Genomic DNA, 20,688 nt, shown 5'->3' on the forward strand with positions numbered 1-20,688 from the left:
TCTTCTTTAAGAATGTTGTCTGTAGCAATTTTAAAAGAGTTGGCTCTGTGCCTTTATTCCAATGCTGCACTTGATTTTCAGGGTATATTTGATCTAGTATTCAGAGATCAATCAATTCAATCACCCTTTACTTTTCTCTTCCATCTCATTCTTTGATTGATAAAAAGGATTATTATTATTATTATTATAGAAAAGGTGACCAGTTCCCAGAGAAAGCGTAAGAACAGCACCTATAAATGAGAGCTGTCCTCCTCCCGGGCTCTGGAGAGCAGGCTGGAGCGTTCTGCTACCAGGTGAATGGGTCTTGCCCCAGGACAGTCCACCCGGTGGCCATCCAGATCATCATCTACCTGGCCTGCGCAGTAGGTGTGCTGATCACAGTCCTGGGGAATTTGTTTGTGGTATTTGCAGTGTCCTACTTTAAAGTGCTCCACACCCCCACCAACTTCCTGCTGCTCTCCCTGGCCCTTGCGGACATGTTGCTGGGTCTGCTGGTGCTACCCCTGAGCACAGTCCGCTCTGTGGAGAGCTGCTGGTTCTTTGGAGACTTCCTGTGCCGTCTGCATACCTACCTGGACACTCTGTTCTGCCTCACCTCCATCTTCCATCTCTGTTTTATTTCCATTGACCGTCATTGTGCCATCTGTGACCCTCTGCTTTATCCCTCCAAGTTCACAGTCAGGACAGCCCTCCGCTACATCGTGGCAGGGTGGGGGATACCAGCAGCCTACACTGCCTTCTTTCTCTACACAGATGTGGTAGAGAGAGCACTCAACCAGTGGCTAGAAGAGATGCCTTGTGTGGGCAGCTGCCAACTGCTGTTCAATAAGTTCTGGGGGTGGTTAAACTTTCCTGCGTTTTTTATCCCCTGCCTCATCATGATCAGCTTGTACCTGAAGATCTTTGTGGTCGCTACCAGGCAGGCTCAGCAGATCAGAACGCTGAGCCAAAGCTTGGCTGGGGCTGTCAAGCGGGAAAGAAAAGCTGCCAAGACACTGGGCATTGCTGTGGGCATCTACCTTGTGTGTTGGCTTCCCTTCACTGTCGACACGCTGGTGGACAGCCTCCTTAATTTCATCACCCCACCCCTGGTCTTTGACATCTTTATCTGGTTTGCTTATTTTAATTCAGCCTGTAACCCCATCATCTACGTCTTCTCCTATCGACGGTTTAGGAAGGCGCTGAAACTTCTCCTGAGCAGGCAGATCCTCTCACCACCAACACAGACTGTTGATTTGTACCAAGACTGATTCTAGCAGGAAGGAGGACAGCGGTATAGCCATAGGCTATGGTGTTTCCCTAGTTTATAGGCAGCTCCCAGGGCTTAAGTGGGGGAGGAAAAGCATGATATTTAGTCGGCAAAGAAGCACGGCTCCCATTCAGTATTCTCATAAAAGGAAGTAGGGAGAAGGCTGCCTCAAGTCATCTAAATACTTTAGAATACCCAGTGGGTAAGCAAGCATTCTGGGAAATATCCAGCCTCTAAATCCTTGCTTCCTAAAAACTGAGAAGCAGAGGAGGAAGTCGGAGAAGTCTGGGGTTTGCTTTCTAAGCTCCTCCCTACATTTGCTAAGTGGACCAGTCAGGTGAGAAAACTCCCAGTGGCCATTGTTTTCTCACTAAAAAAAAATTTCAAACTCACATGAAATAAAATATTGTTGTCTAATCTAACTTTGGAAAATTTGCCAGAGTCATAATTTCATGTCACTGTTAAGTGGAGTCCAACATTCAGAATACGCCTTTCTTAAAATGTTCATTTTAAAATCTCCATCTCCTTAGAACCTGACAGTTTAAAAGTCTGGAAGCCACATTTGTCCCTTTCAATGTAGGGGTAATTCTATATTGTTAAAGGAATATTTTCTTCGTTAAAAATATAAGAGAAACCCAAAATATCTGATGTGTTTTGTGATAATTAGCCACAGCTTGCCATTAATATTCCTCCTTTACGTTTAGATCACACAGACTGAACCTACTGTTCCCACAGGCCCAGTGCAGGAGGTTTTTTTTAAATTGGATATTTTATTTACATTTCAGATGTTATCCCCTTTCCCCATTTTCCCCTACCCAGAAACCCCCTTTCCCATCCCCCTTCCTCCTGCTTCTATGAGGATGTGCCCCCATCCACCCAATTTTCAGAGGGAAAACTAGTACGTGAGCCCCACAGAAGCACTGAAACAAATATCCATTAGGACTTGGCACAGTGAGGAAGCTGCATTCCGCTTCTGTCTTTTTTTTTTTTTAATATTTCCCAAAAGCCTCTGGCCTTCTTGCCCCCATGATTTGCACTGGCTCTGTTTGTGAATGAATAATTGGTTCTTTGTAAAATTTCTTTGTAAATTAATTTGAAGCTTCTGGAGTCCATATGTATTCATAGGTATGTGTATATGGTTTTGCCAGTCTCAATAAACAGACTGTGGATGAATGCATGTATTTCTGAAACAATTTTAATGTTAAAATTCACAAAGAATTAAGTAAAACAACCATTCACATTCAAATAACAATCTTTAAGGAAGTCAGTGTCTACCAAATATTTTATTTTCTCTATGTGGAACCCAGCTTTAATCATATATCTCTCTGTATGTCTTTGTACACATGCATGTATATGTCCATATATATAAAAGTAGTCACAAAACAAGAAATGAGGTGGGGGAGGGGGAGATTTTAAGAGGTGGGAATGAAAAGGTAATGGAATACAGGAGTAGAGCAGACCTAGGACTAACTGTGGAGGATGAGGAGAAGCATCCCGAGTGGTAAGAGGCATGGAGGACACTGGTGAGCGGAAGTACCAAGAGCAAACCGTAATGACAAGCACATACTTGAGATGAAGTGAGATGAAGCCCAGTACTTTGTGTGCTGCTAAAACACAGTGGCTAAACAAAGCCTTGTCTTCTTGCTATGAAAAAAGAAGTAAAAGTTTTATTTGACTAATAAAGTTAATTAAAATTGGCTTATTCCGCTTATCATATACAAACATGAGATAATATTTAAACACATACATAGAGAAGGAGAGAGGGAGAGAGGGAGAGAGAGAGAGAGAGAGAGAGAGAGAGAGAGAGAGAGAGACTCTAGTGGCCCCAAACTTAAAAATTTACTTGTAATATATTTTCTATTACTTTAGTAAGTTCAGTTTTTAGATGCTAATAGATTCCACACATATCAGTTATAATATGCATGCATAAGCTAGTCATGCTAAGCAGCACATTTCCTTCCTGTCTTCCTAGAAGCAAATCACCTTCTTGCTCATGCCCTGGGCATGGCATGCTCCGTCCTAAAGACAAGTACACTGGCTGCTCTCCAGGCAAACTCTGCAGCCCAGAGGCAGGGAGGTGACTCTGTTACTGACACATCTCACTGTTTTCAGTGGGGTGGAGAAAGCAGCCTTATCCAGACCAGCTCCATGATGAAGACAAGGAGGGATGGGGAGGGAAAGCCTAGTCAGCTAACCAACCTGTATGAGGGGTGGACGTAAAGAACAGAAGGCTTTGTCTTTTCATGAGCTATAGAGACACAAGCACATGGATGTTGTCATTAAAAAGTCCACATTGCCAGTGAACCAGGTAGGAGTGAGAACATGAGTAACGGAGGAGGGAGCAGAGCTGCTGGGTGGATGGATGAGGCACCTGCTCTCAAGACTGAAGGGCCGCTCCTTCACCATCTCTGCTATGATTCCAGGCTCTAAGAGGCAAATATCTTCGCACTGTTTGGACAGTAAAAAACCTGTGCTCAATGTCATGGGAGCTCAGAATGATGTGACACTTTACTGAGTCTAATCTCTCTGTGCTCCTGCTAAGTGAGAAACAACTACACTTAAAACAAGTGCCTTGACTTCTGAGTATATGGGCAAGAATGTGGACCCTATCTCAGAATACATTTTTTAAGTTGATAATATAAAAGACAGAAATCCAAAGGAAAACAATTACACTGAAACACATCTTTAAAATATCTTGAAAATAGCTGCATCTGTAATATAACAAGATGTAAAACTACCAAATAAGCTTTGCCAGCACGTGTAATTATATTATTAAAATTCAAAGTAGCAATGACTTAATGAAATTGCTATAAACCAGCAACAGCTATACTGAGATGCAAGAATACTGATTTCTCTTGTAGCAAATATCAAAGCAAGTGCTAAGATCACTGTGGTTTCTTTCCATATTAAAAAAAAATGGAACAGATAAAACTTCATGTATGGTTCATTGGTAGAAATGTGGACTACTCTTCATCATATAAGACTGCCCTTTAAAGATGAATTCCAGGCACTCTTTCTAACAGTAGCTTTGAGTTCAGATGTGAACAGAGGGCAACCAGTTAGCTGTCACCACTAACGCCTAAACCAGTGGTACTGAGATGTGCTTTTCTTCATCAAGAGCATCCCACTGAAGAAGAGGTAAAAAATACAATTGTGGTGGCAGTGGTGTGTATTTGTGTATATGTGTATGTCTGTATATGCTTGCTTACATTGTGTGTATGTGTGTGTGTGTGTGTGTGTGTGTGTATTATGCTCATGTGTTCCACAAAACATCAATATAGTCTAGGGACTGGAAAGATAGCCCAATGGTTAAGAATACTTGTTGTTCTTGCAGAAGACCAAGTACAATTCCCTACACCCACAGCAGGCAGCTGCCTGTAACTCCAGCTTCAGGGGATCCAGTGGCTTCCTTGGGCACCTGTACACATGGGCTTTACATGCATAAACACACATATACATGACATTTAATTAAAAATAGTATAAAATTACAAAATATAGTCTAAAATTTTGAGGTGAATTGTACTTGTTTTGTATGACCTTACCCAGTAGTTCATTCTCGAAACATATCTCAATTTAATTATATTGCTTCATACAAATAGGTGTGTGCACATGTGTGTGTGTATACTCATGAGAGAAGCTTTGAACAACTAGAAAAGAGACTCATCCCCTTGGCATCAGTTCTGAACCCCAGTGACATGCTACCACCCAATGAGTCCTCCTCTACACTCCTAGCCTCTATCTTACTCTTCCTCCCATGGTTCTCTCACCCCCTCTCTGAGGAAGAGTCTCAGATTCACTCATGTTGGATTGGGTTGTATGACTTGTCTTGACCAAAGCCTGAGGGGACATGGCATTTGCTGTCCTCAAACAGGAAGTCAAAGAAGAAAGCCGTAGACTGATACGTGGTTGAGCTTGCTTCTTTCATGTCTGTCTTCCACCATCAGAACAGATGGTCCCAGCAGAAGTACCTTTTCTAGCCAGGGTCTCAGAGAAAGAAGGCACGGGAAGGAAGAGTGATATAAAGGTACAGCTGAAACAGGGTTACCACATTCCTGCAGCACTTGCATGACACAAACAAAGAGCAGAAGAGAAGAGATGGCCCTAGGCATTATCACAGGAAAAAGCTTTCCAAGAAGGCCAGATGTTCACCAGACAGCATAGATGCATAGGAGGTTTGGTCTGCTTAGAAGGCCTAGACTCAGGAGTATCTAGAAGTGTAAGGTATGGCAAGTAGAGAGCTGTACAGAATTCTTCTAGTTTTTCATTTAATTCTTTATATAAGCTTGGAAAGACCGAACTACACTTAAATATAACAATTCAAAGGCGAGTGATTCAGGTTTGGGAAAATGAGCTGTCCCACTTGGCTTGTCCCAAATGACTTGACTCCCCTGGAATGGAACAATGCAGCTTGAAAATGGAGAGAGGGAGTATGCTGGAGGCTCTAGTTCAGACGGCAGAGTCCAGGCAGCTGCAAGACACAAGCTCCTTCCGACCCACAGAAAGAAGGAATGGCAAGACCTGGGGATTGTTTGATAAGTTTTGTAAAGTGTGGTAAGGTGCGGTGGGAGAGGGTGCCTCAGTGGGCCCATGTTAAGGCATTTCCCCCATCCCCTGTGGTACCATCCATGTGACATGTCTAGCACAGAATGAAGTTTATTTAGGAAGATGGGAAGGGGAGTTGAGGAGGGTGTAAAAGAGGGGAGGGGCAGAGAAAGACAGAGAGAAAAGAGAGGAAGAAGAGAAGAGGCCTCCCAGGAACAGGTAGAGAGACATGGAGGAGAGGGAAGGAGAGAGAGGGAGAAAAGCCTTCGAGAGAGAGGGAGGCAAACAGTCCATTTTATAGCAAGCCAGGCCTACCTGTCTGTCATGTTACTACATGCTAACCGTGCTGCCTATCATTTCCTACTTTGAACACAAAAGGGAAGATAAAAACAAAGCTTGAAGTGAATTTCAAGGGTAGTCAATGGAACGAATTGCCATGATTCACCTGTGTGGTGAGTGTGGCCAAACCCATCTGTCACTGCCATGTTCTCTACTAACTCAAGCTGCTTCTGGCTAGTGAATTCCTTGCCTTCCCGGGATCTGTCGTCAGTACCTCTTCCTCTGGCAAGCTTAGGTTCAACATTTCTCTCTTACTGTTTTTGTTTGTTAAAATTATTTTAAAAGAATTATTTATTATTTTATGTATGTGTGTACAGTGTAGCTGTCTTCAGGCACACCAGAAGAGGGCATCCCATTACAGATGGTTGTGAGCCACATGTGGTTACTGGGAATTGAACTCAGGACCTCTGAAAGAGCAGTCAGTGCTGTTAATCACTGAGCCATTTCTCCAGCCCTGTATGTTAAAATTTTAACCCTGATAACCAGGGCTGAAAATTTCAGTCCCTAAGTAGACTTGAACATTTTTTCTGTAATTTGAGTTGTCATTAACACGATCTCCCCACAGTTGGCCAAACCAGAGATTCTGCTGCAGGCACACAGCAAGGTCCCAGGACTTAGAACCTGCAGTTCTGTTGTTCCTAAGGGTTGGTCAGCATGGCTTCCATGACAGCAGTGTGAGTCAAGAATAGGGTCTCTATCTGATAGACCTGGGTCCAAATGCCACTTGTCCCTAAGGTCTAGGTCATGTGTCTTTTTCTGTCTAGACCTCAGGGCCCTCTTTTTGGAGTACAAGATAGTAACACCGTAGAGATTTCACTGAAAATGACTAACTGGCCACAACATGACACATTTCACTGAAATGGTTCAAAGCTCAGCCTTTCATCCTTAATTCTTTAGAAAGCATTTTTTTAGACAAATAAGAATATTCTGTGATTTTAATTGATTTACAACATTATGTATGGAGAGAGAGAGAGAGAGAGAGAGAGAGAGAGAGAGATAGAGAGATAGAGAGATATAGAGAGATAGATAGATAGATAGATAGATAGATAGATAGATAGATAGATAGAGAGAGAGAGAGAGAGAGGCAAGTAGAGACGGGGTTGTAATAGACTGATTTACATGATGGATGTTAAGTAATTCAACAATTATCTGCATCCCGGGGAGACTGAGAACCCAGTAGTTGCTCAACAAAGCAGCATGCCCTACTCAGCAATTCCAGCCTGGCATTGAAGGCCTGGGGCTCCACGGAGAGTCCACATTAGGAGGACGGAGCAGCGTGAGTCTGATATCATCAGGGAACAGCAAAAGCATCTTTAGACACACTCAATTTAGATGGAGTAGCAGGGCTGCTCCTCCAAGTCTTTCATATTTGAGTTACCCCTTGGTAGGTGCTATACACTTTGAGGCTAGATTTTTCTCTCTCCGTTACACCGTATTTCAACATTTTAATAGAAATGACTGCTAATGTGTTTCGTCAGTTTTTATTATTCTCAAAATCCTGATAGTGTGGGGAGAGGCACCTGTGCGAGGTGACCACCAGGTGGCGCAGTCTGCTTGGCACCAGGGAAGCATGAAGGAAGCGTCTGGTTGAAAGAATGAGCAGCGAAACCGAAGCATGCCTCACGCTCACGTGACTGCAGTTGCCTAGGGCTTCACGTGAGCCAGAAATAGATCTTTCTATGCTAGGCTGTGGAGATACTTTTTTTTTTTTTTTTTTTTTTTTTGCTTCAGCCATGTCTAACTTATGCCTGATTGGTATCCTTGTTTCCCAGACCTGCAATTAGTTTTAGGACTTTGGGAAAATTCCAGAATAGGACACTGGATATTGTGAATATATTATGTGTGTTTTGTGGGGGCAGCGAATGTATATTTCAATGTAAGTATGACCTAAAAATGATTTTAGAAATCATTAACAAGATAAACTTACATGTTCTCTTAAGTGTAGAATTTATTAGTTGTACTCCTTTGTGTTATTTCTTCCTGTTTGTCTTAAATTTCTTCCTGCCTTTATTTATTATTTAATTTCTCATTGTTAAACATTTGTTATATATCTTAATAGTTCCATAATGACATTTCATTCGAATATATGACATACTTCAACCATATTCATCTCCCAATAGCCTTCCTTTTATCTTCTTCCCACTAATACCCTAATCCCGTTTCCGTTTTTATGTCATATATATGTAGGCATATGTACATTGTTTATGTATGTCTATGTGGTTGTCTATGTCTATGTAAAATCCAGGATTTAGAAATGAGAGAAATATATATGTTGTCTTTCTGAGCTTGAGTTGTTTCACTTAACATGATGAAATTGGTTGAATCCATTTTTTTTTCTGCAGATAGTCCAATTAAATTCTTCTCTACAGTTGAATAAAACTCCATTGGGTATATAGAAAACTTTTCATTATCCATTCATCTGTTGGCAGAAAGGCTGAGTCCAGAACTTGGTTATTGTAAACATATGACTGTGGAATGCTGATTCAGAATCCTTCGATGCACCCAGATGTGCACACACACATGGAAGGCATGGCCCCCGCCCCCTTCAGAAATCTGCACACTAATTTGCACTGTGGCTAGACTAACTTGTACTCCTGTTGCATTGTGTAAAGGATTCCCATTTCTCCACAGTCTTACCAACATAAACAGCTGTTTATGGTCTTGGCTTTAGTTATTCTGGGTGTAATAAGATAAAATAATTCTCAAAGTAAGTTATATTTGCATCTCACTGACGGATAAGGATGCCAAAATCTTTTTTGTATATTTATTGACCTCTTGCACATCATCTTTTGAGAGCCATCTGCCTCTTTCCTTGGCTCATTTCTTGACTGTTGTGTCTAGTTTTCTAGTATTTATGTTTTTTATTTCTTTATACAGTTTGGGTGTCAGGTATAGCAAGCAACAATTTTTCTCTTGTTCTCTTGCTAAATTTTTATGTATTTCAGAGAAAAGAATTTGAGCTTATTTATACTAAAAATATTTGCAATGAGCAACATTGCTTCTCACCAAAGTCACGGCTTACAAAAGGGGGATGCTATTCCCTGTTCCTGTGGCTTAAAGCATGGATCTCACTATGGTGTAGGCACAGAGTTCATGTTTGGGTTTTTAAAAGAGTAAATCAATGAATATTTGAATGCTTGCTGTTAGTTTATATTCTACATAGTTACTGGAACTCACAATGTCTTCCTTGTAACTAGATTTTATTAAAGAAGTCTAGGGACTTCACTTTAAAGAATCTCCCTAATGAACAGGTAATATTGCATGCACATAAACCCGGCAGTGTGAAGCAGGGTTTCATGTGTCACATGTGGTCAGTTCCCAGGCAAGGGAACAGTGACATAATCCCACTGCCTTCTCTCTGGAAAGTGTTGTGCCTTCTGTCTCCTACTATAAAAGAGGAAATAATCATATAGGAGGACAGTAACTACAGCCTAAGCAAGGTGGTGTCCATTTGCAAATTGTCCCCTTACACTTTGGGATCTCTCATGTGACTGAGTTGATTAAATTTGCAAAGAATCTCCTTTTGTATGTTGTCTTTGAAAGATCATAGGAGAGTGGGAACTGGTGGAAGCCTATTCATGAATGAAATGAAATGTTTAGCAGGCTTGGGTCTACCTGGAATTCTTGTAAAGAAAAGAGGAAAAGCATCAGAGGGTATCTGCGGTGCTTCAGAAGAATATGACAGGATAAAGGGAAATGAGTGGATTACAGAGGGGACTGAGGGAGGGGACTAAATGAAAGAAGTGTGACTTGAGCAGCTTGGAAGTAGAAAACAAATAAAAATCTGACATTTATTGCTCAAGTTCGTTCCCCCCCCCACACACACCACCCCCAGAGAAATGGCAGCAAGGTGCTCATCCTGACAAGAATGGGAGATGCTAACTCATTGTCTCTGATGTGAGCAGCCACTATCCTTCTCCTTTAAGGGTTTGCTGAGACTTTTTAAGAACTCCATTCATTTGGAAATTAAAGGTACCTGCATGTTACTCTGTGCTGTTGCTTATATTTGCTCAGAGAACAAGTTCATAGTGGCTGAGCTGTTCTTGAACACCTGACCACTCATAATAACCTTAATAGCTTTCTTAAACCATGGATAAAATAAAGCGTAGATCAGAGGGTTCATGGCTGAGTTGTAATAAGCACACCAAACACATATTTCATAAATGTAGGCAGGGGTGATGAAGCCCATAAAAGCATCGATTAATGAATCAATGCTATAGGGCAACCAGGAGATCATGAACGCTACCACTGTGATTCCCAGGGTTTTGGCTGCTTTTCTCTCTCTTCTTGCCACTCTGGCTTTGTAACTCTCAGAGGATGATTCTGTCTTACTACTGATATTTTCTATCTTTTTAGCCTGCTGTCTAGCTACCAGAAAAATATTACTGTACAGAATTATCATAACAAGAGTAGGTATTAAGAAGGAAAGAAAATCTATCAGCACCCAGTTCTGATTCACAACTACCTGACACCCGCCTACGCAGTTGAGGGCACTGGATAATTCCTCCAGGCCGTCATCATAAACCCCTGTGTAGAACACAGCACCGCTGTACACCAGGGGAAGAATCCAGGAGATGCTAATGCAAATTCCTGACACAGACACCGTGAACTTGGTGGGATAGACCAGAGGGTCCGTGACAGCGATGTACCTGTCGATGGAGATGAAGCTCAGGTGGAAGAGCGAAGAGTAACAAAAAGCCACATCACAGCAGGTGTGGAAAGTGCAGAAGCTTCTTCCAAAGTACCAGCAGCTCTCGATGGACCTGACCATGCTGAAGGGCATCACGGAGACCCCCACCCAGAAGTCAGCACAGACCAAGGATGCAATGAGGAAGTTGGTGGGAGAGTGCAGCTGCTTGAAATGGAAGATGGCTATCATCACTAGGAGGTTTCCAAACACTGCCAGCACAGCCCCAAGGCCAAAGACGGCATACAGGAGGACCCGTGATCCAGGAGAGTAGGGGGTTTTCACACAAGACCCAGTCACATTTTCGTAGCAGAGCTGAAGGACAGCGGGCTGGGATGAATTACTCTCCATGCTGTTTGCATGTGCAGAAGGCTTGCATTTGATTCGGTTCTCAAGATTCAGGATTTCTATTCCTCAGTACTGTAAGGGGAACAGGTCCACATCAATCCAGAGGATATTATGAGATATCAAGTTTAATATAATTTTTTATTTTTAATCCTTCTGACAATTTCCAAATATTCTCTGGAAAAAAATCCAATAAATACTATATGGTCCAAAATAATTGGGGATGAATTTTAATGAACAAATAACTTGTTTTCTTAATTGGTTAAATTTTCTCTGATTCCTAAATATGTCTTTATATTTTATTTTTACCTCTTGTGTTCTGGCAGTAGTCAGGAACAGCAGCTGCAGCTGTAGGTTGGTGGGTCACCTATAGATTTATGTTCACGTGATGACACTCCTTAAGCTACTGTCTAAACGTCCTCCCGCTAAATAGACATCACCAAAGGGAGAACCCTTTGTCAGAATCCCAGTAGGGCAAGGTGTGAACAGTAAGATTATATTCAACAGTGATTATTAGCATAGTTGGTCTACATAGTATGTCTCTTCTACATTAATTACCATTAAGTGTTTTAGGTCAAATAATAACCTTTCCTTTGTTTACAGACTTGAACAGGGCCTTTGTTCTCAATTATAATCTAGTCACCTTTCTGGGGTCTGAAAAAGATATGATGAAGCTACTAGGTTCAAAGGTCAACTTGGCTCCTTCTGATCTGTTAAGAGTCATTTATGCAAAAACAAAACAAAACAAAACAAAAACAAAAAAAAGAGTCATGTATGCATCTATTGTGGCGACTAAGCAGAAAGAGAACACGTCATGGAGAAATACTACACGGTAGAAAGATCTATTATACGGAGGCCTAAAGAAATACACGGTATTTATCTTTTCTCAGGGACTGCTGGGGAGATGAATTCTGCTCTTAAGCCATAGTTACCTGGGACCTGGGTGCAAAGTCTCCCTATTCATGTGACAGATCTGCAGTGAACTCTCTTGGCTTGTACGCAACTTCCTTTGTGGTTACCGGAGACTGGCCTTTCTGCGCATGCTCCTAAGGGGTTTTCAGTTTACAAAGAACAAGGTGCAGGAAGTGAGAACTCTGAATTGGATTTTGTGTTCATAGTCTCAGTCCTGGCTAAGAAGGTGGGATTAAGAAAAAACATTTTTCAACCTTCCTGACAAAGTTCAAGTTTCTGGCAGTAGAGAGCTGGAGACGTGCCAACATTTATATGCTTGTGTGGTGCATTATACAGAACGAGAGGTGTTTCTTATTCATCCTAGTGGCTGCCTAGTCACAAGTCAATCACATCAGCTTTTTATTTAGATGTCATTCAGATTTCTTAGTGTCTGGTTTTATAAAATGATGTCAATTGCTTTTGGTGCAAAACTCTATGCCAGGTTTTCCCTATTTATGCTCTATAGATAGGGATTTGAAGCAATTCTAAATGTGGTGTGACACCAAGTAGCATTCCTGTGCACAGCCAGTGTTATCCACCCACAACCCACAGATGTGAATGTCTCCAAACACTGCCATATAGTCTCAGGAGACAAACATATCCCTTCCTCACATTGAGATCTATGTTCTAGTAGGTAATAAACCTTTCCACTGGCATCCTTGACGTTAGGTAGAGAGATAACTTCATAGCTCCTTCTATTATTCTGAAACTCATCCATTCATTAGTTAATCTATTCAAAACATAGTGAGTGGATGTCTATTACTGGGTATAAGGTAATGACAAATTCATGTTGTCTCCATCATCATGAAGCCTGAGGTCTTGAAGATGAAGCCCTACTGAAACATAAGAGGAGAGCTGGACATGTGGGCTGCGGCACCAGAGACGAAAAGACAATGCTTGTAATAGTACAGGAAGCATAAGTACAGGTGGATCCAGGCCAAGATCCTAAACTATGGTTATGCCAATGCTGCTTCAGTATTTGTACAATTCTACTGTATCTACACTTATGTCATCTAAGCTCAACAGAGGAATGTGTGCTAACTTGCACCTTCAGGTTTACTAACTTAGTAAGGAGTACTTCTCCCAGTGCTGAGGTAGGGTGTAACTCTTCCAAAGGCCTCTAAATTCTTGCACAAATACCACTCTTGAATGTTGTCTCTCAGACTACATCTAGTAAATAGTTTGGAACATTAGGAAGAAGTCTGATGCCTGTAGGTTTATGACTCTAATGCCCAGGAAAGGATTCTTTGGCAAACTTTTGGTTCTTACATCAGATAAAGTTTTCCTTCTCATTTTCGTGATTCATCTTTAGTTTGGTCCTTCAAGACATCCTTAATGAGGGCATCTCTCCAGGGACTGAACATGTGAAATAGTCTTCGTTATGACCAAAGTAAGAGAAAGATGTGATAATGGTATCCTGTGGTCATGGCAAAGCACAAACTCAGAAGAGTGTTAATGAGAGGAAGTGTTTTAATCCTGTCTCTATGGATTAGAGGCTGCAGGTAACCAAACACCAGACAGGTCAAAGCATTAGTTTGTAAATGAAGAACACTGGGCATTGAGATTGCAGCCAGCTTGTCTGGTAATGGTCTCAGATGCTCAGTGCATTACTTAATCAATTTAATTCTTTGCTTCACCACTGAGGGTTGACAAGTGTTTCTCTAAATGTGTTAACTGCTTGTGGATATTTGGAGTAGGGTGAGATGGTGTAAGAAACCAAGTTTGTTTATTGTTTCCTCCAAGTACAGTTTAGCACATGTTCGTTCTTTAATCTGCTGGTCAGATTTCAGGTCTCAGCCCCCATGCAGGCTTGTGTCATCACTGAATGCTTCAGTTTTAGCACTTGAGTTAAGGTTTCAGGCACATCCACTTCAATCTGTCTGCCCTCAAAAAGTCTGGGTTTAGGCAAAGGATGAAAAAATTCTTCACATGCACACGTGTATACAAATGGATTATTTTTCAAAGATATGGTCTTTTTGAGTAGACTTTGCTGTTGTAGAATTCAGAGATTCACCTGCTCTGTCTCTGCCTCCTGAGTGCTGGGTGGGCGTACACTACAACATCTGGCAAGAGTCTCAATTATAATATAGTCCAAATATTATTTTTAAACTTGAAATGTCTGTACTAAAGCTACATTTATTAGCTCCCCTCATTTTATAAAAACAAATAACATGCAGTTATACAATCATATACATAATGTCTAAAATGAGTCAACCTCTCTCTCTCTCTCTCTCTCTCTCTCTCTCTCTCTCTCTCTCTTTCTCTCTCTCTTTCTCTCTCTGTGCTCACTGTATAGTTCTGGCTATCCTAGAACTCACTACTACTAAACTGGTCTCAAACTCAAAAAGATCTGTCCACCTCTACCTCTTGAATGCTGAGATTAAAGGCATGCCCCAGCACCCAATAGTGTGTGTGTGTGTGTAGCATATGTATATGTATGTATATTACACACACACACACACACACACATTATTGCCTTCAAATTATCAGGCTTTATGTGGCAATCAATATTTTCTCTGACTGATCTTGATGTCTGAGAGAACTATATTCTTTATTTATTTATTTATTTGTTTATTTATTTTACTTTAATTCTGATAGCAGATCTCCTCCCTTCTCTCCTTCCAGTCCTACCCTCCCAACCCCTGCTCTTATCCTCTTTCTCCTTCTGCTTAGAGCCCCCCTCTCTGGTACCAACCCGCTCAGGCACATTAAGGCTCATCAAGACTAAGAGCATCCTCTCCCACTGAGGCCAGAGAAAGCATCCCAGCTAGGGAAAAGAGATCCAAAGCCAGGCAACAGAGTTTGAGTCAGAGACAACCCCTGCTCCAATTGTTGGGAGACCCACATAAAGACCAAGCTCTATGTCTGCTACATATGTGTAGGAGATCTAAGTCAAGAGGACTATACTCTTAATATGGATCTCAAACAAATAAAGGACCTTTTACTCATATCGCTTTATAGTACCCCCTTTATAAAACCTCCCCACAGAAGAAAGGAATGAAAAGAAGTCAATGAATATTACATGGAATTTTCTGTGCTTCTACCTCTAAGCTAAAATACACTAGCCTCCTGGAGTAAACATGAAGTCTTCAGGAGGCGTTGTTGCAGACACCTCACTTCCTTCTTACTGCTATTCGAACTCTCCATATTTCCTCCTCAGATCTTGAAGAGCGTATCATGCACAGCTGACACACGGTTAATGAGGAAACTGGGAAGAGGGACAAGCCCGGATGCTCCTGCCTTCTAGGTCATGTGGAACTCATGGATCATGGTATGCTAGAGAGTGGCAACACAAGGCTGCTCTCAGTCCACTTTCCTTCTACCACTGTCCTCCATCCCACCTTTATTTTGCTCAAAATGAATAATGAGTGAGCTCATAAGGCCATTGAATAAGGAAGCATAAAGACAAATGAAGTTCAAATCGTTTTATTCCTGCATACTTCAGGAGAGTGACAGACAGAGTGACCTCAAGCCCATAAGTCCGTGTGGTTTCTTCTCACATTCAGACTTTACATGGGATCAGGAAAAGGTCTGTTGGGGTGCCACGCTCACCTCAAGGACCTACTGTGAACACCATTCTCCAGAGTCCTCACACATGAACCCCATCACAGAGCCTACAAATCTAAGTCTGTCATTGAAGGCAGATCCCACCAAGAACACTATTAAGCACAAAGAAAATTATTGCTCCACTCTCAATAGTCCCCTTTATCTAAATTCTTCTCTACATGGGATGAGGAGTGCTGTATAAATAAATTTTATGAGAGCAGAGAATGAATAGTCATGGACCCATAGAACCAGGCTGGTATGATTTAATGGAGGAAGGAGATGTGCTGTAACCAGAAGAGGACTCTTGGTTTTATCTTAAAGACCACCCTGTCCCTGTGAATAGTCAGAAACAGCAGAAGTGTGGCCAGGACCCAATAGTCACTTACTGTGAACATGCAGATTATCATTTCTTAAATCCTTCTGGATTTAAAAGAAAGATGTTAAAAATACTTCTGCATTTAAAGGAAAAACATGTTTATTCAGCAAAACTCCACTGACTAATCATATGTTCAATATACACTGGAAGGTCCCTGCTGGAGGCAAGCAGATGAACAAGGAGAGGAAACAAATATGTGTGCATCATTAAACTGCAGAATATAACACAATAGATAGACAAGATAAGCAACCTGGGTCCTAAAACCTGGATGACTGTACCAGAAAGCTTCCACAATCACTTTTGCCTTAAACTTTTGTACAGAGGACACTTGCTTAGGTGCTGTTAAATACATAAGCCATGGAAGGTTCATGCAATGTAGAAATGTGCCTATACTCTTTTTCCTCATAGCAAGCTGGAGCCCATGGAGAGTGGTTTACAATTTGTCACCTCAACTAATCCAAGGGTGAATACATTAACTTGAATATGCTGGTTTGATTGAGGAGAGGTTCAAAGATACTGGAGAATCAAATTCTATAAAATGTAATAATCACTGTGTTGTTTGATGTGCTGACAAAGTGTGTGGTAATAAGCAAAAAGGTCTATCTGATTGACACTTTTTTTTTAATCTTGGAGAAAAAATATCATGTACAAAAAGGTAGTTTTGGATTAAGAAGGACACAAGAGAATATTGGCAGATTGAACATTGGTATTACTGTAAATTAATCACTCTTTCAATGTCTACTCTTACCTGTGAGTCTCACTTATACTTTTCATCACAACAGGTCATTTGTTCCACTGAAATAATATAGACGAATACATTGCACTTCAAGAAGCTCAAAGCAAGTTGACAAGAGTGTCTGGGCTCTGTGACCTTGGTTAGTGGAAGGACATTCAGGGGTAACCTCATGTCGTCTGACACTGCAGCTCTGCACAGTCATGGCAAGGCTGTAAATCTGTGAATGAGTCATATTACTTATGATGGTCATAGTCTTTATTGTTGCCAGTAAATGAGCTAACGTTGTGTTTGTTTCTCATGAGTGAGATTGTTCTTTGTGATGCGTGATTATGAACAACACCACATGCTTGTGTTTTCATCCAATACCTATGTTTTCTCCTCTACATTTAAATTTTATTTTTTAAAAATACCAAAAAATGAAGATATGTGATGATAAAGAATTATGCTAATATGAAAGGGGAAATGCATAATTTAGATATGTAAATATATTCTAATATTTTAAATTATATATTCCATATATATGGAGAAATATATGTACGAACATACACACACACTATTTTTTCAAGAAAACTAAGGAGAGGTATACTAATCCATAAAATATGGGGAAACTCAAAACCAAGTGTCACAAGAGCACGATAATAAAAAGCAAAGTGTGGAGAATCCCATCATTCCTGGGATTCTATCCTGTTGAAACCATTACAATTATATTTTAATGTTATGGTAATCAGGGAGCACATGTAGCTGAATTTTTGTGTTTGGATCACAGCTGGAGCATAATTTATCACTTTACAGGATTGGATCTGACTGCTCAACCTCTCTAGAGATGTTCTGCTGTGAATCTCTTTTCAATCCTGAACTAAACCGAGAATCTACTCAGGAAACAAGTTGGTGGTTGAGGAATTTTCTCTCAAGATTTTGCCAGTGACAATGAGTTTGATGGCCTTTCTAAACCAAGGATAAAAGAAAGCATAAATCAAAGGGTTCATGGCTGAGTTGTAGTAAGCTATCCAAACCAGGATTTCATACACATATGTGGGTGTAATGAACCCTAGGAAGGCATCAATGATGGAGTCAATGAAGTATGGCAACCATGAAAGGAGGAAGGCAGCCACTGCGATGCCCAGGGTTTTGGCTGCTTTCTTCTCTCTCTTGGCCACCCTGTCCTTGTAGCTCTCTGATGTCCTGTCAGTCTGCTTGCTCATCTTCTCAATGTTCTGAGCCTGCTGCTTTGCAATGAGGAAAATCTTAGAATAGACAGTTATCATCACAAGCATGGGGATAAGAAATAATAGGAAATTGATGAAGACCCAGCTTTGGTTCACTGCAATTTGACAGCCACCTACACAGGTGAGGGCACTCACTAGATCCTCCAGCCCAGCTTCATTGGCCCCTGTGTAAAGGAGGGAAAAGCTGTAGATGATGGACAGGAGCCAGGAGAAGGTGATACACTTGCCAGAAACAGATGCAGTGAACCTGGTGGGGTAGATCAGAGGATCACTGACTGCAATGTATCTATCAACAGAGATGAAGCACAAGTGGAAGATAGACGAATAGCAGAATGACCCTTCAAAACAAGAATGGAATTTACAGTAACTGTCCCCAAAGTACCAGCAGCCTTCCACAGACCTCACTGTGCTGAAGGGCATCACAGTCAGACCCACCAAGAAGTCCGCACAGGCCAGGGATGCCACCAGAAAGTTGGCAGGAGAATGCAGCTGCCTGAAATGAAGAATTGATGTCATCACCAGGAGGTTTCCACACACAGCCAGCACAGTCCCAAAGCCAAAGACTGCATAGAGGATGAGGCGAGGGCCTGGGGAGTATGGGCTCCTGACACAGGATCTGTTCAGGTTCTCATAGCACAGCTGGGCAGATGTGGCAGAGAGCAGATCTTCACTCATGGTTCTGGAGTGATCACTGAGAAAATTGTCAACCAATTTGTCCTTGTGTGTTACTCCAGTTTTCAAAACATCCTTGGAAAAAGATATAAAAAATATGTCAATAGTACTTGTATACCTTCTTGTACCTGTGAATTATTTTAGCCATGCTTAAGAATCTAATTATTTTTTCATTACATAAAGTTAATTCCATCATCAGACAAACTGTTAATTTTTACTGTCATTATTTCCTCGGTAATGTTACATTCAGTTATTATTACACACAGCGTTATTTCTTTCTATTTTCAAATGTGATTCTCAGTTACCTACTTCTGCATATTGTAGAAACGAACACCTGTCTTCCACAGCTCTCCGTTGTGTCATATTTGCTTGCTCGCGATCACCTTTTATTGGTAATGCTTACCCAACTTCACAGACCCAGGAATGCCCAAAGCACACTTTCCCCCGCAAGAAAGTAGTTAAATGACTGCCAAAGCCTAAAGCCCTGAAGACTGAATCCCTGGTGCAAATGGGCAAGAGACTTTTCAGCATGCCTTATGTTAATGCAATCACAGTCACACCCATTTAATTAGTGATGGTATTAGATCCCTTCTGGAGATGGAGACAATATCTACCCTGACATGTTGTTGTTCTTATTTGTAAGCATGCTGATTCTCTTATTGTTTGAAATTGCCATTGTGTTGCTAGGAGAATTTTTATTTACTAGTTTCACACTGAATGCCTTTAAAATGTCTTCAGAAATCTTTCTTTGCTTTCCAGTATTGCTTTTTATCAAAGACAGAAGATGTTAAATTAGTACCAATAATTACATATTTTAAGATCTGAAGTGCCACAGGTTTAGTTTTAATAATTGTAACTTAGAATAATGGGAGAGTAGAATGCAAATAGAAAAGAAATAAAAACAGTCATTCTTGCTGTGTGGTGCTGCATGCCGTCAATCCCACCACTTGGGAGGCAGACACAGGTGGGTCTCTTTGAGACCAAGGCCAGACTAGTCTACAGAGAAAGTTCCAGGACAGCCAGGGCTACACTAAAGGAAACTCTTTCTCAAAAACAAACAAATAAACAAACAAACAAACAAAACCCCACAAAATTGTCACTCTTAAGTTTTATTTGTTTTTTATGGGAAATATTGAAAAGAATATGTGTTTAATATTTATTTTCAGTTTATGTGTATGTTTTGCCTAAATTTCTGTATGTATACCGTGTGTGTGTGTGTGTGTGTGTGTGTGTGTGTGTGTGTGTGTGTTTTCTTGGTGCCTGGAGAGGCCAGAAGAGGGCATCAGAGCCTCTGGAACTGGATGATTTGGCCTACTGTGTGGTAGCTATGAACTGAGTTGGGGACCTCTGTAAGAGCAGCAAATGATCTTAACTCTTAAGCCATTTCTCCAGCTGTGGAATATGAATTTAAATAAAGTAGACAGAATGTAGACATTTTAATATGGCTCCCCTCTTAATGTTTGCATATAATAATTTTAATTCTTTAAAATATACACATAAATGTTTTTATGTGAGTGAAAAAACTGAGAAAGATGAAAATATAATTTTAATAGTGGTTTTCTTAATGAATGGTTATGGTAGAAATGCCATACTCTTTGAATGTTGTGTAAGCAATCTGTAATTTGCATTGATCTGCTCATGATAGCTGTGTGACTCAGCTGTCACGTAAACTTAATCCTATTTATCATATATGAGCATTCTTTGGACAATGGTGATTCTTCTCTTCCAGCATTTTAAAAGTAATTTCTATTAATTCTTTGATACTTAATCTTGTATCGTGTGTTTATGTCTTATGAACATACTCCTCCCAGGTCCCTTGCCCCCTAGTACCCCAACCTTGTGACTTCATTTTTCACCAGCACTTCAAACCCAATTAGTGCTGAATATGGCTCAATATTATCTCAGACAGGTTTCCTTGTCCTCACAGAACTCCCATGTCTTCTGTCTGTTTATCTATCTATCCATCTATCCCATCTATCTATCTATCTATCTATCTATCTATCTATCTATCTATCTATC

At 40.9% G+C, this 20,688-nt stretch overlaps 3 protein-coding genes across 3 annotated transcripts; 1 reads left to right on the top strand and 2 right to left on the bottom strand.

The window, feature by feature from the left end:
- The first annotated feature begins 236 nt into the window (after window positions 1-236).
- Window positions 237-1,250, top strand: LOC114616444 (trace amine-associated receptor 5-like). Its single transcript, XM_028761906.1, has one exon. The coding sequence runs from the start codon at window positions 237-239 to the stop codon at window positions 1,248-1,250; it is 1,014 nt and encodes a 337-aa protein (XP_028617739.1).
- An 8,880-nt stretch (window positions 1,251-10,130) lies between these two features.
- On the bottom strand, window positions 10,131-11,168 carry LOC114616447 (trace amine-associated receptor 6-like). Its single transcript, XM_028761908.1, has one exon. The coding sequence runs from the start codon at window positions 11,166-11,168 to the stop codon at window positions 10,131-10,133; it is 1,038 nt and encodes a 345-aa protein (XP_028617741.1).
- Window positions 11,169-17,640: 6,472 nt separating this feature from the next.
- Window positions 17,641-18,709, bottom strand: LOC114616446 (trace amine-associated receptor 7a). Its single transcript, XM_028761907.1, has one exon. It carries the CDS (start codon window positions 18,670-18,672, stop codon window positions 17,641-17,643), a length of 1,032 nt encoding a protein of 343 aa, XP_028617740.1. The 5' UTR covers window positions 18,673-18,709.
- Window positions 18,710-20,688: the final 1,979 nt, after the last annotated feature.

Source organism: Grammomys surdaster, unplaced genomic scaffold (assembly GCF_004785775.1).
Source record: "Grammomys surdaster isolate TR1022 unplaced genomic scaffold, NIH_TR_1.0 320265, whole genome shotgun sequence".
Classification (NCBI taxonomy): Eukaryota; Metazoa; Chordata; class Mammalia; order Rodentia; family Muridae; genus Grammomys; species Grammomys surdaster.